This window comes from Scyliorhinus canicula, chromosome 15 (genome assembly GCF_902713615.1).
Source record: "Scyliorhinus canicula chromosome 15, sScyCan1.1, whole genome shotgun sequence".
Classification (NCBI taxonomy): Eukaryota; Metazoa; Chordata; class Chondrichthyes; order Carcharhiniformes; family Scyliorhinidae; genus Scyliorhinus; species Scyliorhinus canicula.
In genome coordinates, this window is record NC_052160.1 from 62,909,084 (window position 1) to 62,923,842 (window position 14,759).

Consider the following 14,759-nt stretch of genomic DNA (forward strand, 5'->3'; position numbering starts at 1 on the left):
AATGAAATAAACAATAATTGTTTACTTTCTCTTAAGAATAATGCCTGATGCATTCAAGAGTGGGAATCGGTGCGGCCGGATTATTAATAAATCTGAAACTTAGACTATCACAAAATAAAGCCTTTTTAATTATTCAAATCCTTTAACTTTGAGTAGCATCATTTAAAACCATTTACTGCTTGCATTGATGTACACCAGTTTTTTTTTTAGTAAATCCACATTTTTGATATATGGTAATTGTATGCTGTACAGCTGTGTCCTGTGTGCTGAAAAAGAATAGTACAATTTGATGAAAAGCCTTCCTAACCAAGATGGTCAGAATTAAGCAATGTTGACACAGGAGCGTGTTTCGTGGGTGGGTTTCATCTGAGTGATTTGACTATTGAACAAATCATAACAAAACACAGAGACTTGAGTATAAGTACTTTTGAGTGTTACTGTATTACATTTTAAGTTTCCCAATCTTTTCCGCTGGTTTGGTTGATTCCACACTGGGGTAAATGAGAAGAAATTCTATCCCAATTACTACTTTTCAAGAATTATGACCTTTTATGGATTTCTTTTGAGGTAATATGTGGATATGACATGTTTCTTTGGTGAATACATTAACATCGTCTAGTATGTTCAATTTTCAACAGTGTTAATTTTAATTGCCCTGTACAGTCTGCCTCAAAAGTGTAAGAATTTCCCTATGTTTTCTTTACAGGTGTTTAATACGGCTGATCCAATTGATTTTGCTGACTTGTTCAGTAGGCCTCGATTCATTGATGACAACACCCTTCTAACGATGGTGTTAATGAATTACCAACCCATCCAGAATCTGGGAACATTTGTGGATCGGTTCAACAAAAAAACACGAGATGTGAGCTGCTAGTGTTATTCAAACTTTAGATTCATAGGAGTACTGTGTACTGTTTCTGGACTCCTTCCTTGCACGTTTTGGCTCAGTTCTATGAAGATTTACTAGGTTGATTCTTGGGATGTCGAGGTTGTCTTATGAGGAAATGTTGAATAGACTTGGCCTATATTCATTGTAATAATTTTTATTAGTGTCACAAGTAACTAACACTGTAATGAAGTTACTATGAAGATCCCCTCGTCGCCACACTCCGGTGTTTTCGTACACTGAAGGAGAATTCAGAATGTCCAATTCGCCTAACAAGCACGTCTTTCGGGACTTGTGGGAGGAAACCGGAGCACATGGAGGAAACCTACGCAGAAACGGGGAGAACATGCAGATTCCACACAGCAGGCTCCAGCACGGTAGCACAGTGGTTAGCACTGTTGCTTCACAGCTCCAGGGCCCAAGGTTCGATTCCTGGCTTGAGTCACTGTGCGGAGTTTGCACGTTTTCTCCGTGTCTATGTGGGTTTCCTCTAGGTGCTCCGGTTTCCTCCCACAGTCCAAAGATGTGCAAGTTAGATGGATTGGCCATGCCTAATTGCCCCTGAGTGTCCAAAAAAGGTAAGGTGGGGTAATGAGAATAGGGTGGAGGTGTGGGTTTAAGTAGGGTGCTCTTTCCAAGGACCGGTGCAGACTCGATGGGCCGATTGTCGTCCTCCGGCACTGTTAAGTCTATGATTTTATGAGACGACCCAAGCCAGGAATCTAACCCGGGTCCCTGGCTCTGTGAAGCATCAGTGCTAACCAACTGTTGAAGCGAACACCACGGTCAAACCCTCCTTTTTGATTTGGGTACAGTGTCGCTCCGCCACTGCAGCGAACGTCTGCGAGGCAAACACGATTGGGTGCTCCTTTCCATCATCCATTTAGTGGGACAAAATCGCCCAGATGCCATAAAGCGAGTTGTCATAAGTGGCCATGAGGGTCGAAATGGGAGAGCAGCCACGAAGAATAGAGCTACTTCTTCACCTCCACAAATGGCACGCACCCTGTCCACATCTGGCCCTTCTTGAGGAGCTTGTGCAGAGAGGCCAACACGGTTACCAAACTCGCGACAAACTTGCTGTAATAATTAACGGGTCCCAGGAACGAACAGAGTTTCGTAGCCCCCTCAGGAACTGGGGTCTGCCGGATGTTCCGAACCTTATCTTCAACCGGTGAAGGCCACCCCGGTTCACACAGTAGCCAAGTAAGTCACCACATGGGCATTGAAAATGCACTTTTCCCTACGGAGGCAAACACCAGAGGCTGCAAAGTGACTGAACACATTGTCAAGGTTATCCAGGTGCTCTTGGTCCAAGATCCCGGTCACTATACATCGTCCAAATAAGCCACGTGCAGTAGGCCCCACAATATGTTCTCCATTACTGGAAAATGGCGCAAGCCAACGATACCACGAACAACAACCTGGTGTATTCATATAACCTTCAGTGCGTATTTACTGTCCACACTTCCTGTGATGCCGGATCGAGCACCAATTGGAGCTACGCATGGCTCATGTCGGGCTTGGTGCACAAGTATCCCCCACTGAGCTTTGCATAGAGATACTTGATCCTTTGCATGGTGTAAAGGTCTAGCTTGGAGCCAGGTTCATGATCATCTTATAGTCGCCACGAAGGTACAGGGTGCCGTCGGGCTTCATGACAGGGACAACCAGTATTGCCCAATCCGCGAATGTCCACTTTAGCCCGCAGTGGTACAGAACCGGGCGGGCGCAAAAGTACCTCTGCTGTCCTTCAGGGTCCACGTAAATCATTTCAGAGGCCCTACGGATAATACCCAGTGCGGCTTTGAAAACCACAGGGTACTTTACCAGCACCGCATGCAGGTCCCCAGAACTCATCCAGAACACCTGTTGCCAATCAAGGTAGAGGCGCTGTGATCAAGCTCGACCAAGCAAACTGGAGCTGTTGCCCCGTACTACGACCAGGGGTAGGCAAACAGATTGCTGCCCGTCGACAACCGGGACCATCATAATTCCTGCGATCGCCTGTGGCTCCCCGGTGTTGGTGGCCAATCATGTTTTGGTGTCCTGCAACGATAGGGCTGAACACCTGTCTGGATGTTCCCTTACCGACAGCCAAGATGGCGGTACCCGTGTTCTATTCCATCTGGACCTTGCCTGAGGAAACACAGTTCAGCTGATGGCAAACACCCTTGGGTTCTTCCACGAAGAAGGTGCTGGATTAGGAAAGACAGCTAGCCTCGGGAGGATAATGGGTAGATCGGCCATCCCATGAACTTTGCTCTCTGTGGCCATGCCAACCACATGCCCTGCAATAACCGGGGTCTGTCTCATCAGGACCCGGGGAATGGTCCCGTCCGGTTCCCGTGGTCTGGGGTGCGCGGTCCGACTCTTGGTGCGCAGTCATCCAGGGCCCGGGGCTGAAATCGCCCGAGAGGGTGCCACTCATTGTGAGGAGGCACAGCTTAGATTGAGGACCTGCATCCCCTGCAACTCTTGCATCCCCTGCAACTCTTGCATTCCCTGCTCCACGCTTTCCCACAATAGGGCTATCTCTGTGGCCCTTTTGAGGTGCAGCTGGGGCCCGGTGAGCAGCTTTCACTGGGATGCTGCATTGTGGATACCACAGACCAGTCTGTCCTGCAACACCTCTGAAAGGCAGCCCCTTATTCGCAAATCTCTGAGCTTCTGGAGTGCACTAAATATTTTGGCACTGATGGTCTAGGGATTTATTTGGCCCAACAGTAGGCCTGGACAATGACGGGCAATCTGGGGTTGAAGTGCTCCCCTACCAGGGCGACGAAGTCTGTGAACAATCACAAGTCCTGGACAGTGGGGTATATTAAGTTTTTGATTATGCTGAAGGTAGGCGCACCACAGGCCGTCAGCAGGGTAACGGTCTGGTGTTCATCCCCGCCTTTGGCTTTTGGTCAATGTACTGTAACCAGTCGTTGGCATCTGCGTCGAAGGGCTCAAGTTTCCGGAAATGAGGTATAGCAACAGCCATTGAAACACCTTCCAGAGGCCTTCGCAGAGGCGGTCGAGTACTGTAGAAATGGCTCCGTCTGCAACTCCATTTGACCCTTGTCCCCAACGTTGGATCTAAGCGAGTGACCACACGAGAACTTAAAGGATACAAAGGTTTATTTAAGCATTGAATGAAAACTCTATACACCACTACTCCCCGAAGGGAGTCCTGCGTGTGGCCCACACCCGGGCCAGAGTTTTTATATCCAGGTTTGATCCCCACGAATAAGGAAGCTCCATCCCCTGAGCGGGTAACTCGTATTTGCGAGGGTCACAGGGAAACTAATTGGCCTGGTCCTTGGCTCGCATATAGGTGAGAACACTTTTTTTTTATTCATTCATGGGACGTGGCTTCGCAGGCTGTGCCAGCATTTATTGCCCATCCCTAATTGCCCTTAAAGGGGCAGTTAAGAGTCAACTATATTGCTGTGGGTCTGGAGTCACATGTAGGCCAGACCATTTGTTATGGGCCAGGGTTTAGAGAACTCCAAAGTGTATCATGGAGTTCACCTGACCCACAACTTTTAATATATTGTGGTATGGGGAGCACACAGCCCACTCAACAGGTGTAGTACAGCAGAAATGTAAAAGTATTTTTCAAAGTAAAACAATGTTTATTCCATGAACTCAAGTTAACCTTTTTAAAGCATACAGTGAACATCTTAGCAACCATTAATTCAAGTATAACCCCCAAAGAATACACCACTAAATAATCCTTAAACTGTCCTTTTAACATCCATAAGACTTAAACAAAACCTTTAAACAGAAGCACATCAGGTTAAAGTCACTACTGAGAGCAGTTATTAGTTTTAAATCACCAAAGGATCGATTTACAGTTTTTAGATTGCAGAGAGAGAGACTAATACCACTTCTGGCAGTGACTGCAGCTATCCGGCTCTGAAAACTAAACTAAAACACACCCTGCAGCAAACAGCCTAAAACGAAAGTAAAAAGCTGACAGACAGCCCAGCTCCACCCACATTCTGACATCACTGATAAAAACCCATTTCTTAAAGGTACATATCTTAAACACCATTTCTTAAACGTACTCACATAACACCTCCCCCCCAAGAAAAAAAATAAACCATCAACTTCAAGGTGGTTTCATTTTTCACCTTTTCACTATCCTTTAAGAAATGCACACAGTAAATATACTTTGTTGTTTCAAAAAAACAACACACTCCAACTGAAATTGTTCTAGATTGACAGTCTCTTTGAACAAGAAGGTCTCTGCATGATCCATCCATTTCTCTACGCCTCGGCACTTCTCTTTAAAGTCAGATACTTTAGTTTAATCTGATCACAGATTCTCTTGTAATTCTCCAACACAGGAGCATTGGTTATCACAGCTTTCAGGCAGTCAAATGCCTGTTGAAAGTCCGCTGTCTGAAATTTTCGACATTTCTTCAGCAAGTCCATCAGTGGAGCAACCACGCTACAAAAAGTTTTCACCAATGTTCGATCAAACCCACTCATGCCAAGAAATCGCATTATTTTTCTTCGTCTCAAGGGTATCAGAAACTCCTCAAGGAAACTGACTTGGGCTTTTTAAACTTCACTTTTGGCTAGGTTTATCACCAAACCCACCTCCTGAAGTCGATCGAATACCTCCATCAGATATTTCAAATGTTCTTTCCATCTCTGGCTGAAAATTACCAGATCGTCGATGTATACCGCACAATTGGGTAATCCTGAAACAACTTTGTTAGTTAACTGTTGAAATGTGGCTGGGGCATTTTTCATGCCAAGTGGCATAACTTTGAATTGGTATATACCATCTGGAGTCACAAAAGCTGAAATCTCCTTCGCCCTTTCGGATAAAAGTACCTGCCAGTAACCTTCAAGTAAGTCCAATTTGAAATAAAAGCTGATTGTCCCAGTTTCTCAATGCAATCCTCCAAATGTGGGATAGGATAAGAGTCCGTTCTTGTAACTGCATTAACCTTTCAATAGTCCACACACAACCGTTGGGTACTGTCAAATTTGGGTACCATCACTATGGGTGAGCTCCATTGGCTGCAATCCATTTCAATTATGCCATTTTTAAGCATACTCTCAATCTCTTTGTTTACCTCTGCCAATTTTAAAGGGTTAAGTCTACATGGATGTTGTTTAATTGGAACAGCATTTCCCACATTTACATCATGTATAGCCATTTTAGTACTTCCCAATTTATCTCTACAAACTTGCCCATGACTCAGGTCGGTCTGTTTTTCCTCTGGAAGGTAACTCAACAATTTGTCCCAATTTTTAAGAACATCCTCATTTTCCAATTTAATTTGAGGTACGTCAAATTCACAGTCATCTGGATTTGGTTCGTCACTTTAATTTAGAATCATTAAAACCTCCTTTTTCTCTCTTTCTCTTTCAAAGTACCTTTTAAGCATATTCACATGACACACTCGGTGAGTCTTCCTTCTATCTGTGTTTTTACCACATAATTCAGCTCACTTAATTTCCTTTTGATCCGATAAGGTCCACAAAACCTTGCTTTTAAAGGTTCACCTACCACTGGTACCTCATATGCAACTCGCAACACCTCCTTTCTATACCCTACTGGCAATTCTACTTGATGAACTTTTTGTCCATTTTTCATCCGCCTGCATATGTAAAGGTCTCCAGTTTCTCATCAAGACATCACTTTTCCGGCAATAACACTTTGGTATACACTCAGATTCCTCTTCTGTGTATACTTTCTGATACATCCGGTTCGTTTCTACATCTTTCTGTTGTCACTCCGCCAATTTTCCTGAACTAAAAATATCCGGCTCATCCTCCACCTGTTCTTGTTCTTTTTCAACCATCTGATCAAAAATAATTTCTGATAATTGCACTTAAACTTCATCTTCACTCTTTGATTTCTCCTCTTGTCTTAACCTGTGACTTTACAACCTCGTTACTCCACAATTCGGAAAAATCCCAGGATATTCGTCCTTCAACACTTCAGTTGTCTGATTTTCCACTAGCTTATCAACCACAGTAGACATCACTCCCACCTGCGATCCAGCTATATCATTACCCAAGATAAACTGTATTCCTGGACAAGATAGTTTCTCTATTACTCCTACTACCACTTCACCACTCTTCACTGGACTTTCCAACCGTACCTTGTATAATGGAACACTACTCCTCTCACCCTGAATTCCACATATTACCACCTTTTCTGGCAACATTCTTCCCAAACTACTTGAAATGAAAAATGAAAATCGCTTATTGTCACGATTGGCTTCAATTGAAGTTACTGTGAAAAGCCCCTCCTCGCCACGTTCTGGCGCCTGTTTGGGGAGGCTGGTATGGGAACTTAACTCCTCATCTCTTACCATTAAAGATTAACTAGCTCCCGTATCTCTTAAAATTGTGACTTCTTTACCTGCTCCTCCTGATACACATGCGTAAACTTTACCCACACAAGTAAGTTCTTTAAAGAGATCTGGCACCTTCTTATCAATCACCTCTTGATCAGGCTGTACAATCTTTTGCTCCACTTGGGCTTTCCTTTACCACTTTAACAAATCCCACTGTTTAATCCTGTTTTACCACATCAGCCTCCCCAGTGCTTTTCTTCAACCACCAACACTGTGACTTTACATGGCCTAGTTTATTACAGTGAAAATATTTGAAACTTTTCATTTCTTTTCCACCCTCCTGGATTTCTTTTTTAATCTGAGGTACATTCTCCTTATTATCTCCACTTGAGTATTTTTCATGTCCCCAATCTCTATCCCTCACCGTCTGCAACTGATGTCGGAAACCAAGCTTTGATTTATGAACTAATTCATAATCATCTGCCATTTCTGCTACTAACCTCACAGTTTTCACCCTCTGCTCTTCCACATGAGTTCTCACTACATCAGGAATTGAACTTTTAAACTCCTCCAAAAGTATGATTTCTCTGAGAGCTTCATACGTTTGGTCTATTTTCAAAGCCGTTATCCACCTATCAAAATTACTCTGTTTGATCCTTTCAAACTCCATGTATGTTTGACCAAATTCTTTCCTTAAATTGCTAAACCTTTGTCTGTAGGCTTCAGGCACTAGTCATATGCACCCAAGATGGATTTTTTCACCTCCTCATACGTCTCAGATACCTCCCCCGGTAGTTATGCAAACACTTCAATAGCCCTACCTACCAGCTTTGTTTGAATCAGTAATACCCACATGTCCTGTGGCTATTTCATTTGTTTAGCTACTTTCTCAAGTGAAATGAAAAAGGCTTCTCCCTCCTCATCAAACCTTGACAATGCAAGCATTGGACATATTTAAATAGATCCCCACCAACTTTTGACTTTGACGCTCTTTCTCACTCTTCTCATCACTATCATCCAACGGTATGTTTCCCTTTATGCCTGGCAATTTTAACTGACTGCCATGTTTCATGGCCATTTTCTGAAGTTCAACCTCTCTCTCTTTATCTTTTTCCCTGATCTGTATCTCCCTTTCTCTTTCTTTTTGTTCTACTAGGGCTATTCTTTCTTTTCTCCTTTATTCTATCCCCTTTTCTTTTTCCTCTCTTCCGTATTCAAGCTGCTTTAATTCTTTCTCATGTTCCATTTGTTGAATTTGCAACTGAATTTTTGTCACTTCCAATGAGTCAAACTGTATCTCAGGCAACTTTAAATGCTTCGCCACTGCCATAATTACCTCATCTTTTCGCATTTTGTCGGTAATGTTAACTGCAATATTTTTGCCAAATCTAACAGTCTGCTTTTAGTCTCTGACCGTAAGGTACTGTGTGACCGTCCCCACCCCCAAAAACTTCAGAGCCTCTGAAAGAGCCATTGTCCACAACACACTCCCTACTTAAACTGAAATGCCACACCTGAAAAGCAACCACAATATGCTCACCCCTCACTGTCTTTAAGTTCACTAAGCCAATCCAATAGATAGACTTTTATCCCGGACACTCCCCCAGTTTGTTATGGGCCAGGGTTTAGAGAACCCAAAAGTGTGTCATGGAGGTCACCTGACCCACAACTTTTAATAGATTGTGGTGATGGGAGCACACGGCCCACCCTACAGGTACAGCAGAAATGGATAAGTATTTTTTAAAGCAAAACAATGTTTATTCAATGAACTCAAGTTAACCTTTTAAAAACATACAGTGAATATCTTAGCAACCATTAATTTGAATACAACCCCCAAAGAATACAACACCAAATAATCCTTAAGCTGTCCTTAACATCCATAAGATTTAAACAAAACCTTTAAACAGAAGCATGTCAGGTTAAAGTCATTACTGAGAGCAGTTATTAGTTTTATCTCACAAAATCAATTTACAGTTATTAGATTACAGAGAGAGAGAGAGAGAGAGAGAGACTAATACACCTTCTGGCTGTGACCACAGCTATCCAGTTCTGAAAATGAAACTAAAACACACCCTGCAGCAAACAGCCTAAAATGGAAGTAAAAAGCTGACAGACATCCCAGCTTCACCCACACTCTGACATCACTGATAAACACCCATTTCTTAAAGATACATTTCTTAAATACCCATATCTTAAAGGTACTCTCACATGACACAGATAAGGACAGTAGATTTCCTTCCCCAATGGATATTAGTGAACCAGATCGACAATAATTTCATTAGACTTTTAATTCCAGATCATCAATTGAATTCAAAGTTTACCATCTACAGTGGCGGGATTTGAACCTGAGTCCGCAGAGCATTGCTCGGGGTCTCTGGTTGACTAGTTTAATGACAATACCATTACGCCATCGCCGTCCTACTCTTATTTCATATGACCATATGTTACGAATTAACTTTTTGAAATACACCAACGCCGGCATGGGAATTGTGCCCTTTTACGATGCCGAAATTGGAACTGAACTCTCACTGATTCTATGACAGGTGAGGGGCTATCAGCGGCGCCAGGTAAAATTCTGGCTCCCGCGCCAGTAACTGGCTGGGTCCATGGCCTCGCATGTGCACATTGACCCTACAACATGGCTCCGGGCATGTGTGGACCCAACTTGCCAAATACTGCCCCACAGGGCAACGCCTGGCCACCCTACATCAGTCACCCCAGCCCTCGTGCTAGCCACCCCCCCCCCCCCCAACCCGGCCAGCAGCACGGCTCACGGTTGACTGTGGCGATGCCAGACACAGTCCGTGATTGCTACGCCAGGGTCCCGACCGCTTGGACCATACGTCAACTATGAGGTCGGGAACTCGGCCCATCGGGGGAGGGCCTTCAGGTGACGCGCCAAGGCCATTCCAGCAGCATGCAGCGCGATTTCGGAGGGGGCATAGAATCTAAAACCAGCGTCAAACCGACGCTGCCCCCGATTTGGGCGTTGCAAGGGATTCTCCGCCCGATTGCCAATTACGATATCGGCGTCGGGCAACAGAGAATCCCGTTGCATTACTCTGGGAATTCCAGGGTTCTTGCACAAAATTTGCAAGAACCAATTGGGAGACCCAATATAGAGGTACAACCCTACAAATTTTACCAACGCAACTTGAGGTTTTCCAACTTCAGCTTTCTTACCTCACATATCAACAAAGCTGGCAGCCACATGAATGTTTGGAGGCTAATTTCCAATAATTAAACATGATACACAATTTAGACATTGTAGTGATATCTGTATATGTTAGTACATAAAGGGTTAATGTGTAGTCAGTACTGTCAGATGATCATGAGAGGGCAGCACTAACAAGAGGTATATAAACAGCCACAATCTGTTTTCCTGCTCTCTTTGGATGTGTTGGATGTTGTTGGAGGATAGACGAATTTGAAGCTCAGAGTAGAAAGAATATATTTCATTGTTAATCTTAATCAACCTTGTCTAATTTGAAACCTAGTATAAGTATTGAAGAAAAGAATTCACAATTAAATTGATTAGTTACTCAATAAATTATTTTTTATCAATTGGACGACTTTGAATATCCATCATCTAAGTTAAGTTCAGCTTCCCAGCACAAGCAAAATCATTTGAACCTTTTCTAGCACTTGAGTGCATGTAACAGAAACTACATCAAATATGCATGCAGTAATTTTTAAGGTTAGCAAGATCTGGAGGGCCAACAGGAGGTGCTCTAGTATTGACAGTATATTTACTATCAGAAGTGGAAGCTGCTGATGTAGTTAGGTGAAAGAGGGTCCCTCTGAAAATTATTATTAAAAAGTTTAGAAATAAGAAGAAGCCATACCTGTCAAGCTCTCGGAATGGCCTATAGCTGTAACCATCTTGCAATCCTTATCAGTGGGATGGAGCAGTTAAAAATAAAAATGGTAACAGGTCCTTTCACAATCATGGCCGATTCCTGCAGTTCATTTGTATAAATGCATTGAGTGAGAGTTGGCTCCTCTTGTCATTGGTAAAGAAAATTGAATAATGTAAATATCCAGATCTACTTGAAACAAACATTAAATGTGTTATACTGAGGCCACCTGTTTTGTAATTTTATGTACGTAAGACGGTAACAAACCCATTTCATTTTTATTTTTCAGGATAATTTGACAGATGCTCAACAAACTGGTATCATGAAGGGTCTGTGGCCTCAGTTTGTCAATAGCCTGGTTGTACTCAACGACACAGAACAGGATGAATGGCTTAATGCCAGACTAAATCCCTATCTGTCTTTCATCACCACTGACCTCCTGGCTTCCAACAATACCCTTCGAGTCCAGTGCCTTCCTTACAGGAATATGTAAATATAGATCCATTTATAATTCATTTTTACATTAACAAATTCCACCATTATTCTGTGCCAGTTGTTAGGCAATATTGGTTTATTCTTTACAATGTCATCAAAGTTACAATCAAATCATTTTCACAGAGCTGAATCATTACTAATTATTAATTGTATTGTCATTACAAATTGACCTGAAAAACACCAGACTCTCAAAATGAGTTTGCATCTCTATTTATGCCACTTATAAAAATTCAAACTTCTATCATTATTGCCTTGATTTAGTTCATGTTGAATTTATTCATGCTCCATTTGTATGCTGCATCACAGTAGCACAAGTGATTAGCACTGTAGCTTCACAGCGCCAGGGTCCCAGGTTCGATTCCCTGCTGTGCCACTGTCTGTGCGGAGCCTGCACGTTCATCTCATGTCTGTGTGGGTTTCCTCCGGGTGCTCCGGTTTCCTCCCACAGTCCAAAGACATGCAGGTTAGGTGGATTTGTCATGATAAATTGCCCTTAGTGATCAAGAAAGGTTAGGAAGGGTTAGTGGATTACTGGGATAGGGTGGGTAAGGGCTTAACTGGGTCGGTGCAGACTCGATGGACCAAATGCCCTCCTTCTGCATTGTATATTCTATGATCAAAATCGCATGCTATTCTCTCCCTTACCAATGAATTGATTTCTTGACACAGTATTGTGCATATTCCTGATCAAAGAAAATTGTTTACATTTTCAATACTGGTTCCACTGACCAAATTTCTGACCCACTTTATCTCACCAGTCATATAATGAAAAACAGAATAGTACAGATTGATTTTGACATCGGGATTTCTAGGTTATAAAAGACCAAGGTCCATTAGTTTGCCTTCCTCTACCCTGGTAATCACATTATATAATAATGGAGTTGTTGACTAACTTAGAAATCAATCTCTCTTAACTAGCATGGAAAAACTTCTGTCAAATGTTATGATTTTTAAAATATCTGAATGTGCCACCTCTGAGAAGAAGATGGGTATTGTTGAAATTTGGTGTAACATGGATTGATCAACTGACAGTTGCTGTGTCCTTTTAACATTTCTAAACTGCTTAGCCCTTTGCACAATGGTTTTTTTTAAACTTAGGATGAGCCTGAAATTTCTAGGTCTTAGAAAGATTGGGGCATGTGAGTTGGAATATGGTATATGACACAGTTCTGTCACGTGTCTTTATCCGAGTATCAAATGATGGTTTAGAAAGAAGCAATTACTGTTCTCATCTCTAGTCCTCCAGTTCAAAGTAATCAGAAGAGACAAGAATAGTGGACTGATGTTGTCCATCAAAAATCTTGCCAGTTCTGACTCCATTGCACCTCGCCCCTTCCTTCTTCCAACACTAAGCTTGCGTACGTGATAGAGAAATGCAAACATGCCAAAGGGTATGCCAACATGGTAGATGCAGGAAGGATGTGGTAGATGCAGGAAGGATGTTCCCTATGGTGGGTGCATCCAGAACCAGGGATCGCAGTCAGAGGATGCGTGGCAGACCATGTCTACCAAATGGCCCTAGTTGTACTGAAAATAAGGTGAATGCCCACCATAGGCAGGAGCCCTCATCTTGAGATTTCAGAGAAGTTTGACCAGATCTCCTAACTTCACACTTCTTCTGGTAGAGAGGAATTGCAGGTCCCATGGACATGTGTATGAATTAATTGGGAGAGTTATTTTCTGATGATGTTACAGGGAACAGTTCAATTATAATTGCTGAGAAATTAATTGTAAAAACTTGGATAATTGGATGTTAAAAAATTACATTTTACATTTAGTGTGAGAACGCTGAGTATTCATTACGGTGACTTTACCTCGGACAAACAAAAGGAAATCTACAATGGCATCAACGTTTATCTGCAACAAGGTGTGTATTGCATGTTATCTTACATGCTATATGGAATAAAAATAATGTGATAGGAGCACATTGTTCAGTAAAAAGTATGACCAAATTAATTTATCGGATGTTAGCAATCCAATTTCTAGTTTCTATGGGGTAGATTTTAAGGTTCCATGTTTGGAAATTAGTTTTATGTTGCAAGGCTCAAACATGGCCAATTACAAATCAATGCTTCCTGCAATTTTCCTTGCTATTCTCCTAGTTCTGAGATAGACTTTTGTTCTAATGTACAGTCTAATGAATATCATAATGTATACTCATTGAAATATTTCCACAGCAAAGAAATTAATAATACATGGACCAAGATCATGATCTCTTTCTACTCTGTCCTGACCCTTTATGATTTGGAACACCTCTATAAAATCCCTTCTCCAAGGATAATAGTCTAATTTTATAAATCTACGCCTGTAACTGAAATACTTCATCCATGGAAACATTCTCGCAAATATTTTCAGCACCGTTTCTTTTTTTTCCTATAAATTTAAAGTACCCAAGTCTTTTTTTCCAATTAAGGGGCAATTTAGTGTGGCCAGTCCACGGACCCGACACTCTTTTTCATTTGTGGGGTGAGAACCACGCAGACATGGGGAGAATGTACAAACTCCACACGGACAATGACCCAGAGCCGGGATTGAACCGTGCCATGAGGCAGCAGTGCCAAGCACTGCGCCACCCTGCTGCCCCATTCTGCACCATTTCTAATTCCTTCACATCTTTCCTAAAGTGTGATGCACAGAAATGAACACAATTCTCTACTTGAGGGTGAACCAGTGTTTTATATCGGTTCATCATAACCTCCTTGCTTTTGTACTCTGTGTCCCTGTTTATAAAGTTCAAAATGTTGTCCAATGAAAGTCTTGTTGGTTCAGACTGTTGCACCCCCAACCCTTCCTCCAATACTAAACCTGCTTACATAGTAGAGACATGCCAGATCTAGGTCCCAGTGGAACAAGGTCCACAAGTAACTCAAATACCAGTTTCCCAATGACAAGTGATTACAGGTTAGGAAAGGAGCAACTTTTGAGTTGTTGACTATTTTTTTCATGTGCAGCATCCTTGGACAGCATGGTTTAACATCCTCAACATTCCCATCCCCTAATAGTAGGCCCTAATTGTGCCGAAAATAAGGTGGAATTTTATTTTCACTGTAACTTCCATCCGTCATAAATGGCACCAAAAACTAAGTCAAAACGCCACCACCAAATCAACTCACCAACAGATGTGCCCCTTGTAACATTATATTGCAACATTAAAGCACAGAATGTACTGAATGTCACAACTTTTGACCTATTTGAAAGAAGACACCA

General features: G+C 42.3%; 1 protein-coding gene across 1 annotated transcript in view; it reads left to right on the forward strand.

Moving 5' to 3' along the window:
• LOC119978154 overlaps positions 1 to 14,759 on the forward strand; it is a 512,568-nt gene that overhangs the window by 342,829 nt on the left and 154,980 nt on the right. The window contains exons 120-122 of the mRNA XM_038819593.1: positions 707 to 862; positions 11,347 to 11,546; positions 13,331 to 13,419. Of these exons, the coding sequence (XP_038675521.1) occupies positions 707 to 862; positions 11,347 to 11,546; positions 13,331 to 13,419 (445 nt within the window). The remainder of the gene's footprint in view (positions 1 to 706; positions 863 to 11,346; positions 11,547 to 13,330; positions 13,420 to 14,759) is intronic.